This window comes from Calidris pugnax, unplaced genomic scaffold, assembly GCF_001431845.1.
Source record: "Calidris pugnax isolate Ruff unplaced genomic scaffold, ASM143184v1 scaffold188, whole genome shotgun sequence".
NCBI classification, from domain to species: domain Eukaryota; kingdom Metazoa; phylum Chordata; class Aves; order Charadriiformes; family Scolopacidae; genus Calidris; species Calidris pugnax.
This window is the reverse complement of record NW_015091257.1, coordinates 10,838,426-10,853,588: the sequence shown is the minus strand read 5'-3', so window position 1 is coordinate 10,853,588 and position 15,163 is coordinate 10,838,426. Positions and strand designations below refer to the sequence as shown.

Here is a 15,163-nt window from a genome sequence, read left to right as displayed (position 1 = left end):
ATGAGTTTTTGTAAAATGCACAAAACCCTTCAAATTGCCAGGAGCTTCTACAGAACTAACAGCTAAAGACTAAAGGTATTTCAAATTCATGAAACTATACAAGACATTGCAAATTGGTCACAGTCTTTTCACCCTTCTCTCTCAACAGTTTAAATTACCTTTTACATTTTCTATGAGCACCGGTGCATATATAAAACTGCCACCTCTGGGACAGCATTCCTTAAAAAAAGGAGATTAAAATATTTATGCTATTCCCTGATACAAGGTGCCTGTAGCAGACCCAGCACCCCAAGGGTTAAGTTACAAAACCATATAAATATCTCATGTTTGCCTCTCAGCTTCTGACTCCACCTTTGCTGTCTTTCTACCAAAATACAGCATTTGGGTTTAATTCCTAGTAACTACAAGCCTTTTGCTTGATACTGCCATCTGCCTTTCAGTATTTGCTTTATTTTGCTGGGAGGCAAAAGGCATGTCGTGGTGAAGGCATCTCTGTCATCTTCATACCTCACAGTCACTCCTTGCTGGCAGCCCTAGATGCACAGCACAATCCTCTCCTGTCAGCCCATACCACTTCTCCAAGCCCAGAAACTGTTCGGCACAGACCTGCACTTCTCAAGCAAGATCCTGAAGCTGTCTCTGTCTTGTCTTCCTCCCTGTCTTCTGCTTTCTGCTCGTTAAACCACTCCATATCACATTGCTTGTCTTGTGTAAGTGTAGCTGTCCTGCAGTGATGTCCTCAAGGCATCTGCACAAGCCACAGAATATTCAAGTACCAACAGCATGATGTGGAGGGCTGGCCTGTCCAACATAATCTTTTACAATTTGGAAATGTCAACCCAAAAGAGACAGATAATAGGGTCAGGAAAGAGAAATCATGAGATTTCTGTAGCTTGACACCTCCTCTCTAACCCTCCCCACCCCAAACACAGGACATGAGATTTGTAGGTACCTCCTGCTACCTATTCCAGCAGGAAGTAATCCTTTGATGTACAGGGTTTACAGTAACAGCACAAAGGAAAACATCTATTGCAGGGCATGCAGTAGAGAGGAAATCCATCACGTGGAAGGGTTAATTCATATCAAACTCAAAGGTGGGTGTTCATTTGTATGACTTTACTTGGAAACAACTACTTTGAAACATTCACATCAGTGCATCTGGCTTCAAAGTAAATCCTCCATGCAGACAAGCCAATACTTCTATTTAGTTGTATGAGAAGCGGTAAGCCTGATTGCCAGAACATGCTAATGAGAGCAACATTGGCTAGTTCACCCCTGAAGAAGGCATTTTGTACAGTTGCTTGTGTTTTGGGCACAGCTGTTCCACATCTCTGTCCATACCCTTGCATTCAGTTACCATAAAGCAATTTGTTACGGAACAGCTGACCTGAAATTCATCACGGCTGACTCCTCTTTCTAAAGGATGACAGAGTAAGAATATGACACAACACTTCAACCAGATGACACATCAAGCCTTGGAATTTCAAAAAGACTCTAGACTTGCTAACTCCAGGGAACATTCACTATGGTGAACATGGAAATAAACTTACAAATTAAGTTCTCAGTGTTCCAAACATTTGAATTCTTGAGCCCAAACCTGTCTAAACCACGTCAGCCAACTTTCTTCTAACAACAGAGCAAGGACATGAGACTGCAGGCTTTCATAGACACAATGGATTTAAAAGGTAACAATTTCCATAGGTGGTATGGATTTTAACAAGTAATATCTCTATACTCAACTCAGCTTTCCTCTAACAGACCTTTGACAAGGCAGGCAAGCATTTCTGAAACCATATTACAGATTTATAATTAAAATCTAGACATCTGAATCAGCTCGCAATATATTAGCTTAACTACCAGAAGCATATAATCACAGCACCCAAGAAAGAAGGTAAAGTAGACAATACTAAATCTGTGCTTTCACAGTTGGATTGCTGCAGGTGATTTAAACTACTTAAGTTATCTCTGTATTATGTTGCAGAAGCAGCTCAAAAGGTAGAAGATATATCTAACAGCATCCCTCAAGACAGACAGGAACTGAATTCTCGTAGCCTCAGCTTGGACCGGCTGATTAAAGGTAGCTAATTGAATGCCCTGGCAGAAAGCTTATCTCCATAGATGTCACTTGTAAAACTCCTATAGATAATTTGGTCCAACATTCTGTCCCTTTGTTCAGCATTATGTATCTAAACCCCAAAACACTAGCAATTCATAGATCAAGGCCTGACACAAAATAGGTATAGCCTCTGGATTTATATACCAAACTGGGAGTATAATGGAGAACCTTCAGATTAAAAGGTCCACATGACTGGTTCTTCAGGAAAAGCAGGTTTCAAGGTTCTCAGTTACTAACCAGTATCATCGCTAATAACTTAATATGCCTGATTCTTTATGATATTGATGAAGAAAGAATGTCCTTAAATACTAAGTCCACCAAAATTGCTTGATCCAATATACTAAGGAGTCTAAACTTAGAGATAGAAATTACATTTGAAAAGTGGTATGTTCAGCTGCTGTGAGAAGATGATGATGACAGGCACTGCCACTGGGCTCACTTTTGCACTTACATTTGACTATGATGATGCAGAGAAGGCAAACTGGTCTCCTGACACACACGGAGTCAAATGGCAGCTACAGAATCCTCATCCACTCCTTGATGACGGTGAGAAGGGTCAGTATTGATTAAATTCATGTTAGCACTTAAAATGCAACATGCAGACTGAAATCCTGGAGGGCTCCTTCTCTCCACTCTTATGGCAATACAAAATTAAAACAGAAATTCTATTGCAGAATTGAAAGAATCATCCAGAACCTCTTGAAGAAAACTTGCCATGACATTAACTTGCCAAAGCAAGAGTTATTTCAGAAAGGTTTTTGAGTCATTTCTCTTAAATAGAAAATAGAGCCAACAAGAAAGAAAAGCCCTTAATGAATTTCACCTTTTTCAGTTCTTGCTTTGCAATTAAATTCTTTTAGCGGAATTCCACAGGACGGCAAATACTAATTTACTGCTGTTACAGTTTCAGGGAACAGACTAATTTAGCCTAATTTAGCAACCTAGAAGTCAGGTTTCTATTCTAAGGTAGTTTTCCATGCTCCTTCTTTAGTTAATGCATAAATAAAGCTTTCTGCAACAGGGTAGTTATTTCCAAAACAAATATCTCAGACGGATCACACTCTTCAGGCATCCTTCTCTCCTCACAGGCTGCCTAGGTAATTATTTTAATTAAGTATGAACAAAATACCACTACCATGCCCTACTCAGAGTTTGCTCTATGGGTAAGAAGTACATGTGTGCGTCACTTAAAATTTCAGTAAGATATCTTGCCAAATAAAAAGACATTTTACATATGTTGGGATCCTTGCAGATTAACGCATACTCAGTACAATCTAAGATAATCAAGTCATTCATTCATGTTATAGAAATTACCTGTAAACATATTACAAGGTAAATTATTTGTTAGATATATTTCTTTAAGTGTTCTAAAATAAGGTTTGGTTGGTTAAACTGATTCTTGATAAGATACAAATTTAACAGTAACCAATGATAATGAAATATATGCCCCCCTGAACAATCAATTAATTGATACAGTGCATAAATACACCTTTGAAAATATGTTCGTTTTGCACTGTTGCTCACCTTCAAATATGCAAAAAAGCGCTCCATTGTGCAATGACTTTAATGTTATCACAAAGTACTTATTGTTAAGTATGTGCGAAAAGCTTTAAGTCACAGAATCTGTATCAGCAGTAAAAGAAAACGAAGATAAGTAGCTCCTGTTAAAATTTTGAATCAACTGCTCTTCAAATACATCTTTCTTTAGTATTCTGTTCACTTGCTCCTTGCCTGGACTGTAACCACACATTTAGAAAAAACGTGTTTGTTTCTTCCTCTGTTTCCAACCTCAATAACTTTCTGTCTTGAATGGAAAACATCTAGACTGCAGCCATAAGTGACGTTCATAAAGGTAACCTCTCTTTGTAAAGGTAACCATAAACATGACTTCTGGGTTTGTGCTTGAAAATAGCTCAGGAGAACATAATGGCAAAAGCCATTGAACATTACCCAGAAATAATGAGTCCTTATGTATTTTGTCTGCAAACAGACGTATTTGTTCAACCTTGGCTTTCAAAGTACAACTTGAACACTAATTAAATGTTGCTAGTAAAGCAGAGCCAAAAGAATTAGACGGAACAGAATACCCTACAGGGGGTATTTATAATGAATATCCCCAATAATCTCCAGACCTGAGACCTCCTAGGATACAACACTATCCTTCAATTCTTAAAAAATAAACAAAAATCTTTCACTAGGTTCCTGCTCAGTATCTCCTGGAGTCAGCAGAGGTGGCTTTAATACAGTTTTCTACTTAAGGAAGCTTATTTTCATAATGAATGTTTAGAAAGCACACACATAATTAAAATGCTAATATGCAATGGAGACAATGTGAGAATTTTTGTATTATGTGCTCCCTTTATCCTTGCATTTTCCTGTAGTAAAACTGTTACACAAAAGGGACATTTTTAAAAGATCGGTCTAACTATTTCTAGCCCTGTAGGAGTAAAAAGCACACAATGAATTTGGAGTGAGATGATATGAAAAGGGCTGAAGAAAAACAAATTACCTGGAAAAAAAATTGCTCTAACTTATTTTGTGGAAAATTTAGAAATAAAGTAAATTTATTGCTTATTATACAAGCATTATATGTTTTTTCCTAATAAAAAAAAGTTTAATTGACATTTTTCAGATACCCTTCTTGGTGGAAATTCTGGAACTTGTTTTGTTTTATGGATTTAAGATAGACCATAGCAGAAATTCTCTTCTCCACTTTCTTTTCTTTTCTTTCAATAGCATAACTCTTTTTGTAAGTAAATGTCCTGACAATGTTTTCTTGGAAAACAATTCAGTATTGCATTACACTGAAAGCTTTGTTTACCATTCAAGGTTGACTTAACATCTAACATTTCTGTATACTTTTCCTTGGAAGTTTTGAGTCTTGCTAAGCTTGTTAAAGCATGATGCTCATCTGGTTATGAAATACATCTTTTTTTTTTTTTTTTTTACAGTTTAGGATTTTTCTGTTTGGCATACTATGATCTTTATGTCTGCATTTTTCAAGGAGATTAATTTTTTCTACACTCTCTGCAATTATAAAGACAAATAGTTCCTTGACTTTCCAAATAACTTAAAGAAGGAAAGCTGCATAAAAATAGCCACAGAATTTCACACCATGAATATAAAATACACCTTGTTACACCTAATCAGCAAGAGACCATGCAATCACAGAAAAAATACGGTGTTGGAATATCAATTTTTCATAGATGTACTGCAGTGACCACAAGATTGTACAGTGTAAGGTCCTGAGGAAGGGAAGTGAAAGCTAAAGAGCGGACTTCAACTTGTCTAGGGCACTGATGGGCAGGGTCCTGTGGGATGCAGCTCTGAAAGGCCAGAGCCTGGTAGAGCTGGGTGATCTTCATGGAGAGCCTCCTACAAGTTGCAGAATGGTCTACATCAATCTGTGAGGAAGCAGGCAGGCACAGCAGGACACCAGTGTGGCTTCACAGGGAACACCTGACTGAGACACAGTGCAAAATGGAAGGCAACCAGAGATGGAAACGGAGAGAGGTTACCCAGGAGAAACAGAAATGCCCTACCTGGCCAGGCAGGGATGGAGTTTGCAAAGCTCAGCTGGCACTGAAACTGGTACAGGATGTAGAGGGTAACAAGAAGGGGCTCTACAACTACATCAGCAGTGAAAGCCAAGTATAAGCTTGCTGCTAAATGGGGTGGGAAACCTGATGAAGAACACTGAAAAGGCTGAGGTACTCAATGCTTTCTTGGATTTGGTCTTCAGTGGCAAGGTCTGCCACCCTGGTCCCTGAGCTTAATGTCAAAACTTAGGGAACAGAGGTAGACAAAGACTGAATTATGGATTGCTTAGGTAAGAGGGACACTCACAAAACCATGGGCCTAGATGGGACGCGCCTAAGGCTGCCGAGGGGGTTGGCTCATGTCTCATAAAAGCTGCTCTCCATCTTTGAAAAGCCATTGGTTAATAACAAAAATATCTGCACAGTGTGGTTGCAAAATCTTCATCACTGGAGATATTAAAAACTTGTTTTGACAAGTGTATAGCAGCCACATATAACTTTGACACTAGCTTGCTTTGAGCAAGAGGTTAGACTGGATGACCTCCAGAAACCCCATCTCAATTCTGTGATTTTGTGATTATGCCCACTACCTAACCTATGCATCTAAACCACACTCATTGCTGGCGACAGACACACTGCTACCAGCAAGAAAAAAAGATTTCAGAATTGCTTCCATGCACATTGAAAACTGAAAGCAAGTGTTTTCAAAGCTGCAGATGCATCTAACCCATATGAAAACCTTCTATTATACAGAAGGGATTCATTATTTCCTTGTGGTAAAGAACTGCTTCTGCTATGGTGTCAGGACTGTTCAGTGACAGTGTCTAATCATTCCAGGTGTCCCCACTGGCACAAAAAGAAAGCTCTTCATTTCAAATGCTGTAATATACAACCCCGATACATTTCACTCTGAGTCTCATCAAAGAGTGAGTCTCTGTCAAAATCTCAATGGCAGATTTTGAGAGCAGAAGTAGAATTACAGTGTAATAAAAGTGTTACCAAAAGCTTTCCCTGGAATGGAACAACACTTAATTTAAGACACTACCTGTGGAGTCAACATAATTGGGAAGGGTGACATTCTTATTCATTTCCTCATTTGAAAGCAGACAGAGAATCAGCCACACAATAAACTCAGTTTGTCTCAAGCCTAATCAATCTATTTTCCCTGTTGTTATTACTACATATTGCTGGCATCAGAGAAACGAGATAGAGATCCTAATTCTGATTACTTACATATCAAAGAATCAGAGAAAGAATGAGTGACTGCTTTATTGATTTATGAAGAAACAAAGACATCAAAAATGAGTTTAAGACCCATTTGTGACGCTCATGCTGATGGTCAACACAGAGTATAGGATTGAAATTTACTGGAACAGGACACTTCTTGCAGTTCATGGGGTCTCTGCCACAAAAACCCAAGAGTGTCAACGTCCCTTCTTAAAGTGCTGTGTTTCTGTTAATTGAGTTGCAAGTTAACTTTTTTCTTTTAAATCTGAAAATGTATTTTGTTTTGTCGAAACCCGCGTAACACAGATAAAGGCATCAGTGTTTCTAGCATCTCTATAGCATTTCTGTACTTCTTTCAGAATTTTGCTTCACAGCTGAAATGCCAGCAAATGTGCACCCATTTGCTCAAATTGTGATCTGTAAGAGTACAACTATCATGGCACCTGCTGCCCAGACTTGTGGAAGCAAATGTGACTTCAAAATTAAATGGGTAACACTGACAACACGGACAGCTACCAGTTCTGAGGAGAGGCACTTGTACAGATAAAACCTGAGTATCTCCTAGGAGTTGGCTAGACCCATCAGTTCAGACTTTACACCCATGAGAAGGAAAATAGAGAAACAAAACTGGTGTCCAGTGACCAGGCTACTGGTATTTAAAATAATCAGGTTTATATTTAGTTTTTTAATTACTAGTCATTTTTCTATGCAATGCACTAACATTTGTTGTTGCCCAAAATGCAAAACTTATGTGAACAACATCACATCTTTCTACATCCTGAGCATTTGTCAGTGCCTGTCCTTTCTTTCTTTCTACATCCCATTACAAATATTGACATTTGTCCTTTCCTGCACTCTCCACAGTCACTTTTTTGTCTTGTTTTGTGCCTCCTATTTACACAGCCCTGCGTGATCTTTTCACATAAACTCACCTACCTGCAATCCACCCAAACGCTCTTTGAGCTTCCCAACATATTCGCATTTATATGTACCTATCCACTCTCAAAAAACACCCCATCACTTCTTCTTTCCTCTTCACATGTGACAGGCCTGACTCAACTTCCTTCATGTAAAAAGAAACCAATAGAGCAAGAGTGACTGGAGCTGCCTTGCTCCAGGAATTCTCTTTTCAACAATCCATGGCAAGAATAACAGGAGAATACTATTCCTCTTTTGATACCCAAGTATTTTGGAGCTGTTTCAATATCTTATTATATTTTTTGAGCTACGCAGAGGACATTTAAGAAGACATTTCATTTTAATACTAAAATACTTTGCCATTCTTCATTATGACTAAAGTAACATTAGTTTCTCTTTTCTTAGTCATGAGAAGGTAAGAGCTGCTGTATTATCAAATGACTGCACAGGCAGTAAGCCACTGGGTTCATAGTTTAAGTGACAGGACATCAACTACCTGACAAGGTCGATGACTCTCTCCCTTGGAGCAGTGCTGACTGGCTCATCATTAATCATTATGATCTGATCCCCTGGTATAAGCTTTCCTTCAGAGGGGCCGCCTGGAAACAGATGAAAAAAAAAAGCACAGGTTAGCAGACCATTGTAAATGCATGGACACATTGGGTTGTTCACATACTATGAGTGGTTTTTTCTTCAACTAATAGCATGTTTAACACTAACACTATTTGCGACATTACCAGTACTTCTTCAGCAAGGAAATCTTGAAAGCTAGTGGCTTAACAGCTTCTCCTGAAGTTCTTCAAGTTAAGTTCCAAACCCATTTCTAGTCACCTAAATATAAGGGCTAGATTTTCTGGAGGGCACAAAGGACCCATAAGAGGTCACCTAATTCACCCTTTAAGGTATGATCAACCATACCTTACTTATCTCTGATCAATGTCTCTCTTGTAAGACCACCCTAAGGATGACTACTTTTCCTGTAAATAGATGATCCTGTTTAACTGCTGTTAAGATCAGGAAGTTTTTTTCCCCAGTGTCTAATACCAGATCTTCCTCGTTGCAACACATTGTTTCCTGTCGCAGGCAAAGTAACACTGGAGAATCTTATTCCTCTTTCCTGTGAAACATCACTTAATGTATTTGGGAGTCATTTCACAGGTCTCTCCTCTGACTTTTCATTCCTGGGCAAAACAAACCTATTTCCTTCAATCTGAAGACAGTAAGCTTCTATATCTCCAGTCTCTGAGTCTCTTTTCCTCTGGATTCCTACCACTTGGTGAACGCAAATTTTACATACACCCAAAAGCATTGCCACTTTCAGTTCAACACAGATATTTAGCATTAGTCTGAGTAGACAATCAGACATGTACATGTCTATGCGCTTTGCATTCTGACACTGCTGAAATTCATATTGAGTTTATGCTTTATAAATTGCACATAATATTTTGCTTCTCAGCACAATTACATGCCCAGAAGAGGGTGTGACATTGCAACTGCTAGTGAAAAAATTTATCTTCTCTAGTCTTCTGCCTTTTAACTCTGTAATGACAATACATAAAACCCCCAATAATATTAAAAATATGAAAATAAAGTCTTAAAAGAAAATGTTACAGTATCAAAACCAATTCATTTAACAATTGAGTTAATGCTGTTTGTTTCCTCTGTTTGGATTGAAAACTTCACTTCCAGCATAAATGGATCAACAAACACATGCAGGAGAATGTTGTCCTGAGTTCATCTTTCCTCCTATTTACTTGGAACAGAATATAACAAACATCTTTTCCAAACATTTTTAACATAAAACTATATTGAAAATGCTAACTTGGGAGAAAAGAATTGTCTGGATCTAGTTGAAATATTAGTTACACTGCTCGCTTCATCAGAAAGCAATACAAATATAATCAATGCACACACGTGGGTAAATGACATCAGGACTTCACAAAGTCGATTTTGCCTCTCCTCTGCTCTCTGTGGGGGTTCTGGAGAACATATTGAACAAGAGCAAAGTCAAATCTCTGCCCTTGGCTCCAAGGCAGTTTTACGTAACAAGTGAACTTTTAAGCAGAGAGAATGGGAGCCTGCTATTCTGCAGACTGATTAGTCCCAGGTCTGGTCCCCCATAAGTTCAAAAATACCACAAAACTCACTAATTTTCACTCCAGGTAAGATGTTTAGGGATTTATTTTGACCTGGCTTTTTGCACAGTTATACAGAAGTATACTTTTTTTTTAAAAAAAAAAAAAAAAAAAAAAAGCCATCAATAGCATCCTCTTTTTCAAAAACAAACATTATAGTTAGAACCAATCATTATAGTTAGAAACCTAGTTCACCTTGGGAAGCTGATGATAAAAGAATGAAAATTATGTAAGTTTTAATCTTGCAACTCAACATACCTCTTGAAAACACTGATTCAATGGCAATGAAGGTGACATCAAACCAATATAAACATAACAGGGAGGAGACCTTCTTTCCTTGAATGAAGTGGGTCAAATTTTTTCAGGCAAACAACAGTAATGGCTCAGAGCAATAACCTAAAACTGGCTTTTTGTTAACACATTTACATAACGTTCGAAAATGAGTGCAAGGAGGGAAACTTCTGAGTAATACACAGCTTAAAATCCTGCCTGGTATTTGCGATTACTTTGTCTGCCTGAATATTTTAACAGTACTCAAATTTGTAACTGCATTTCACCTCAGCAGATTAAGTCCGAGTTTGCTTCTGGGGTGAGGTGGGGAAAACATACCTGGTGTTACTGAGCGTACAACAACTGGCTTTTCACTACCAGCCACAAACCCAAATCCTAGCACAGGATCCCTCCTCATTTCCACTTTCCGAGGGGCTGGAGGGGTTATTTGGCAGCTGTCTATTCGAGGGTCTTCAAATGTGGCTGATTGTGTCATGTGACTGTGAAAAAAAAATAAAAGATGGAAAAAGGAAAAAAACCATTAAAACATGATTTTGTGGTATCTACTTGAGCCAAGCAATTTCTGCAACGATATGAGATGAATACCTGAAATGTTCTTGCTATAGGAACTAAAACATCAGCTTAATAATTTTCTATTAGAATTTCTCATACGTAAAGTAATAATGCTGTTCACAGGTCTCAAATCCTAACCAATAGTATCAACCTATAAAGACGCCTCTCTTTGACAGCATACATTTAATCATACCCCATATGTGAAAGAAAAATAACCCAACATTGCCATCTTTGCTCATCTTTGTCATCTGTGCTTGAATTTTTAATCCTTCATTCTTGGAAGGGGAAAAAAAATAGCGTGACCTACTCATAACGTAAAACATAACAATTAGAGTCTGGCAGCCTTTTGCAAGAAGAAAGGATGCATATTTAAATTTGGTTTTCTGAAATGTTAGGCAGGTTTCTGAGCCGAGTCCTCTCAAATGGACTAGTTAATGCACAGATAACAGCTCTGTATTTGCTACTTGGGTAAACTCTCTGAAGTCACTCCAGATTGTTCCAGAGTAAAAAAAAAAAAGAAAAAGAAAAAGAAAAAGAATATATATTTATCAGGAATTACTAAAATATTTTACTTTCAGCTACAGTGTTATGGTGAAGCTTACTTATTGTACCTAGAAGAAAAAATTCTCACAGCTGGAGGGAAAGATCTTGATTTTTCAAGCGGAAAATAAAAAGGATGAAAGCTATCCAACATCACATATCCATGAAAGAGGTCATGGTTTAAAAGCATAAAGACTTCTAGATTAACATTAATAAGCACTGAAATGTGACTGAAGCTGTATGCAGACTGAACTGGAACATACTATGTGGTTCCCACCTAATGTCTGGAGCTCCCCACTGAATCACAGCTACCAATTCCCAGTGCCGATGAGACAAACAGACCGCTCCAGTGTCATACCCTTCCAAATGACATTAACGGAACTCATGTGCTTCAGGAAACCTAGTCACCACTACAGACAAGCAATGCCAGGTCAGTGTAGCGTAAAGACAGACTGCAGCTCATGGCATCAGGTTATTGCAGTCTTGACAAAGCTCAGACACTATTTGTTTAAAGCTGCCTGGCCAAGAGCTAACTCTTTTTTTATCTTCAAGAGACTGTAAATCTTTAGGTGCTGAACTAACTCCAGCTCTCAGTGGACACACGCAGTAGACAAACGGTGCCAAGTCCCAACCCCATCTGTGGGGAGGGCACAGGCTCCTGTGCTGAGAAAGGTAATGGCCAGGTGCCCAAACTAAGAATGCTGCAAAGGGCATCAGAGGGGCAGATATCTCAACAGCAGCAGGCAGTGTCATCAGTTTGAGAGTTGGTCTCCTCATAAATAATTAACAATATGAAATGAAAGTAATTTTCCTATATCCTTGGTAATCTTACATATAACATGTTATAATATGAGAGCTAGGGGATGTCCCATGCGACCAGAATTGTTGCTCTCACCTCCTATCCCTTTTCCACCTTCAAATACAATTCCCTGAAGAACTCCAGACAGGTGGTGCGTAAAGAGAGAAGCATCATTCAGAGACATGTTTTCAGCATCAATGACATGCAAAAACTCCTCTGATCTTTCCCCATCACGTACACCCTGGGCATGACATCAATTCCTATCCTCTCCATGGTCTGTTTCTACTACTGATACACAGAAGAGCAGCAAAATCTCAGTAAACTCTCAGCAGGAGTTTATTCCTGTGACTGGGTTTTTCTGGGGCTTTTCTTGAAAGAAAGTCTCTATCCCTATCTCTAAATTCAGTCTGCCTAAGAGTAATATGCTGCCTTTTTATCCATATGATCAGAGGCAGCAGAAGCTACTTCCTCATAAAAATAGGGGAGAGAGAGAGAGACTAGTATTTGCATCCTGTGAAGTCAGTAAAAAACCCATCTTTTCTTTTACTAGGTAGAGCACCGTGTCTGATACTTCATACTCTTCCTCCTCCTGTTCCTCCAGTTTTTGTCAATTAATTTTAGATGTTTTTCTATTATATTTTTTTCAAAAGAACTGATAGAAAATCCAGAGAATTTTATGCAAGCTCTTCATGAAATCTATCTTCAAGACCTCCCAGCCACTCTCCTCCCCATAAATGCTTATTTATGATTTGACCTTCTAGATATTAAAACATTTTATCTTTCAAACGGGACACTTTCCGAGGTGTCACTGGTATTTCAAAAACTATCTATATCAACTGGTGAACTTTGCTTTGGTAGAGAATACAGAATTCTGCATTTGTCACCCATTTGAGGTGAGAGTCTTACTAAACTTCCCACAAAGTTAAAATGTTCTATTTAATTATTTCTTCCTAATAGCTGTTTCTATGTTTGTAATTGGGGCACTACAAGCTGACGTGGTCTCCAAGGAGGAAACGCCGTATTTACAAGCAACTTGAAAATACCGCTTGAGCCTTTGAGAACTACTTTCCTGCCATTGTACATCCTCTCTCTTCAAGTACTTGTGTAGTCTGGTTTGAAAACTAAATCACAAAGAAAAAAAAACCCACAAAACAACCCCCCAAAAAACCCTCTCAGAGCTGCACTTCAGATAACAAATTCCAAGAACAGACATAGAGATTTGTTCAAAAGAGCAGCTCTGCTAGTGGATGCCTTGCTCCAGCCATCGCATCGGCTTGTACTGAGAATCTGCAGCAGCACAGCATCAGTTATTCAAAGCCTAAGCAGGAGGATCAGCGAAGAACAGTCCATCATGATTCTGAGTGGCGCAGCAGGTTTTATGGATTTTTAAGGTTATCCACCTTCAAATACATCAACTAAAAAGACTCGCATCTCACGCTTCCACAGCTTGCTGCATCAGATACTCTTGTATCATTCGGTATGTTGGAAGTGTATATCAAGAGAGCAGCAAGATATATGAATATGATCCCAGAAGAGATTAGATGAATACTCAAAGCTTTGTGTGATGTACTTTGACAAACCCGCTTCCTCCTGTGGCTAGTCCATTATTGAGATGCCAGTTGTAGTACCATAGTTCAAGACTAATTTGAATTTTGCATTAATTGGAGGTATGTGATTTCCATCTCATGGAAAATACTGACTCCTGAAGAATAACTATGCTAAGAGTTCTAAACAAGAATCTAATCAACTTGGACTCAAAACCTTGAGCTACCTTGGGGAATCTTACACAGAGCATTACTTAAAACAGAGTAACTCCAACACTGCAAACTTCCGATTTGCTTCAAACACAGTAAAAAAGGGGCTTAGATGTGCCTAGATTATACCTAAGGATTTATTTTACTGAAGGAAAAATGGAAGAAAAGGAAAAAGGATAGGATTTTAACTACGAACTGTTCTTCCACATACACAAACACAAGCTGCCCTTAGATCGCCTTTCAGAGAGACACTTATTTCCTCCCATTTTCAATGACTGAGACGAGTCTCTGCTTTACAAAGGCTCTCTTCTCTGATGTACTCTTATTGTGAGCAGTTGGAGACAGATGCCATCATTAAGGGGAGTAATTCTTAGAGAATTTCTTGAACAAAGGTTTTATATACCAGCCTCTTCCGAGAGATAAACCACCAGCTATGGAAAATCATAGAAGTGTAACTCCAAGTACTTACACTCAAAAAGCTCTCTGTGGTAACTACTCTACTCAAAAGAGAGGGTAACAGGGGAAACGAGAGAGAAGGCATCTGAGCGTGCATGCACCAACACATGGAGCAAAAGAGAGGCATGGCAGGGTGGCATAAAATTGGTGTGCGCACTCATCCCCAAAGGGGCCTGCAGTGAGTGAAGGAGGAAGAAAATTAGGAAAGAAGAGTGCCTCGGGTAACACTGACCAGCTGCAACAAGGCAGCCAGCACCTGCCAACACAATTCAGCTGCCCAGGGTGTTATGGGGAGTGCATGCCTGAATTCACGCTCGGGAAAGTCAGAGGTATGGTTTGAAGCTGGCACTTTGAATCTTCAGATCATTAGCTTCATAATTATTAACTTGGTAATACTTTCTACGGAAACCTTCCTCACCCAAATTACATGCTGAATAACCCAAGGAATATCTAAACAAAGACTGTAATTAAAACGAGAGCTTGATTTAATAACGCATATTAATAATTAAAAGCAAAGTATCCGAGCAGAATGCTTTTTCAGCCTTCCAATTTTGACGTGTCATTCCCTGACAGTTAGGGATTAGTGGGCTAATTCGGAGAGGTTTGTCTATGGCAGCTAAGCAAAGCCTGTCCTCAGCAGGCTGAAATTTGGAATGCAGGAGTTTGCGTTTCCACAGGAAAATGCGTAGGTGTCTAACTCTTCTAAGAAACTGAAAACTACTGCATGAATCCAGTGACCCTAGTTATGATAAACATAATTTTGGAAATAACGTAACAAAGGCACCTGAACAACTTTAGCTCTATTCTGCTACGACAGCAAAAAAAAAAAAAAAAAA

At 38.8% G+C, this 15,163-nt stretch overlaps 1 protein-coding gene across 2 annotated transcripts in view; it reads right to left on the bottom strand.

Annotated features, from left to right (window-relative positions):
• The window catches only part of FRMPD4 (FERM and PDZ domain containing 4), a 319,824-nt gene that overhangs the window by 56,650 nt on the left and 248,011 nt on the right, over positions 1 to 15,163 (bottom strand). For both annotated transcript variants that reach the window (XM_014960410.1, XM_014960411.1), the window contains exons 3-4: positions 10,545 to 10,705; positions 8,297 to 8,399 (exon numbers count right to left, since the gene is read on the bottom strand). In XM_014960410.1, coding sequence (XP_014815896.1) covers positions 8,297 to 8,399; positions 10,545 to 10,705 — 264 coding nt within the window. The remainder of the gene's footprint in view (positions 1 to 8,296; positions 8,400 to 10,544; positions 10,706 to 15,163) is intronic.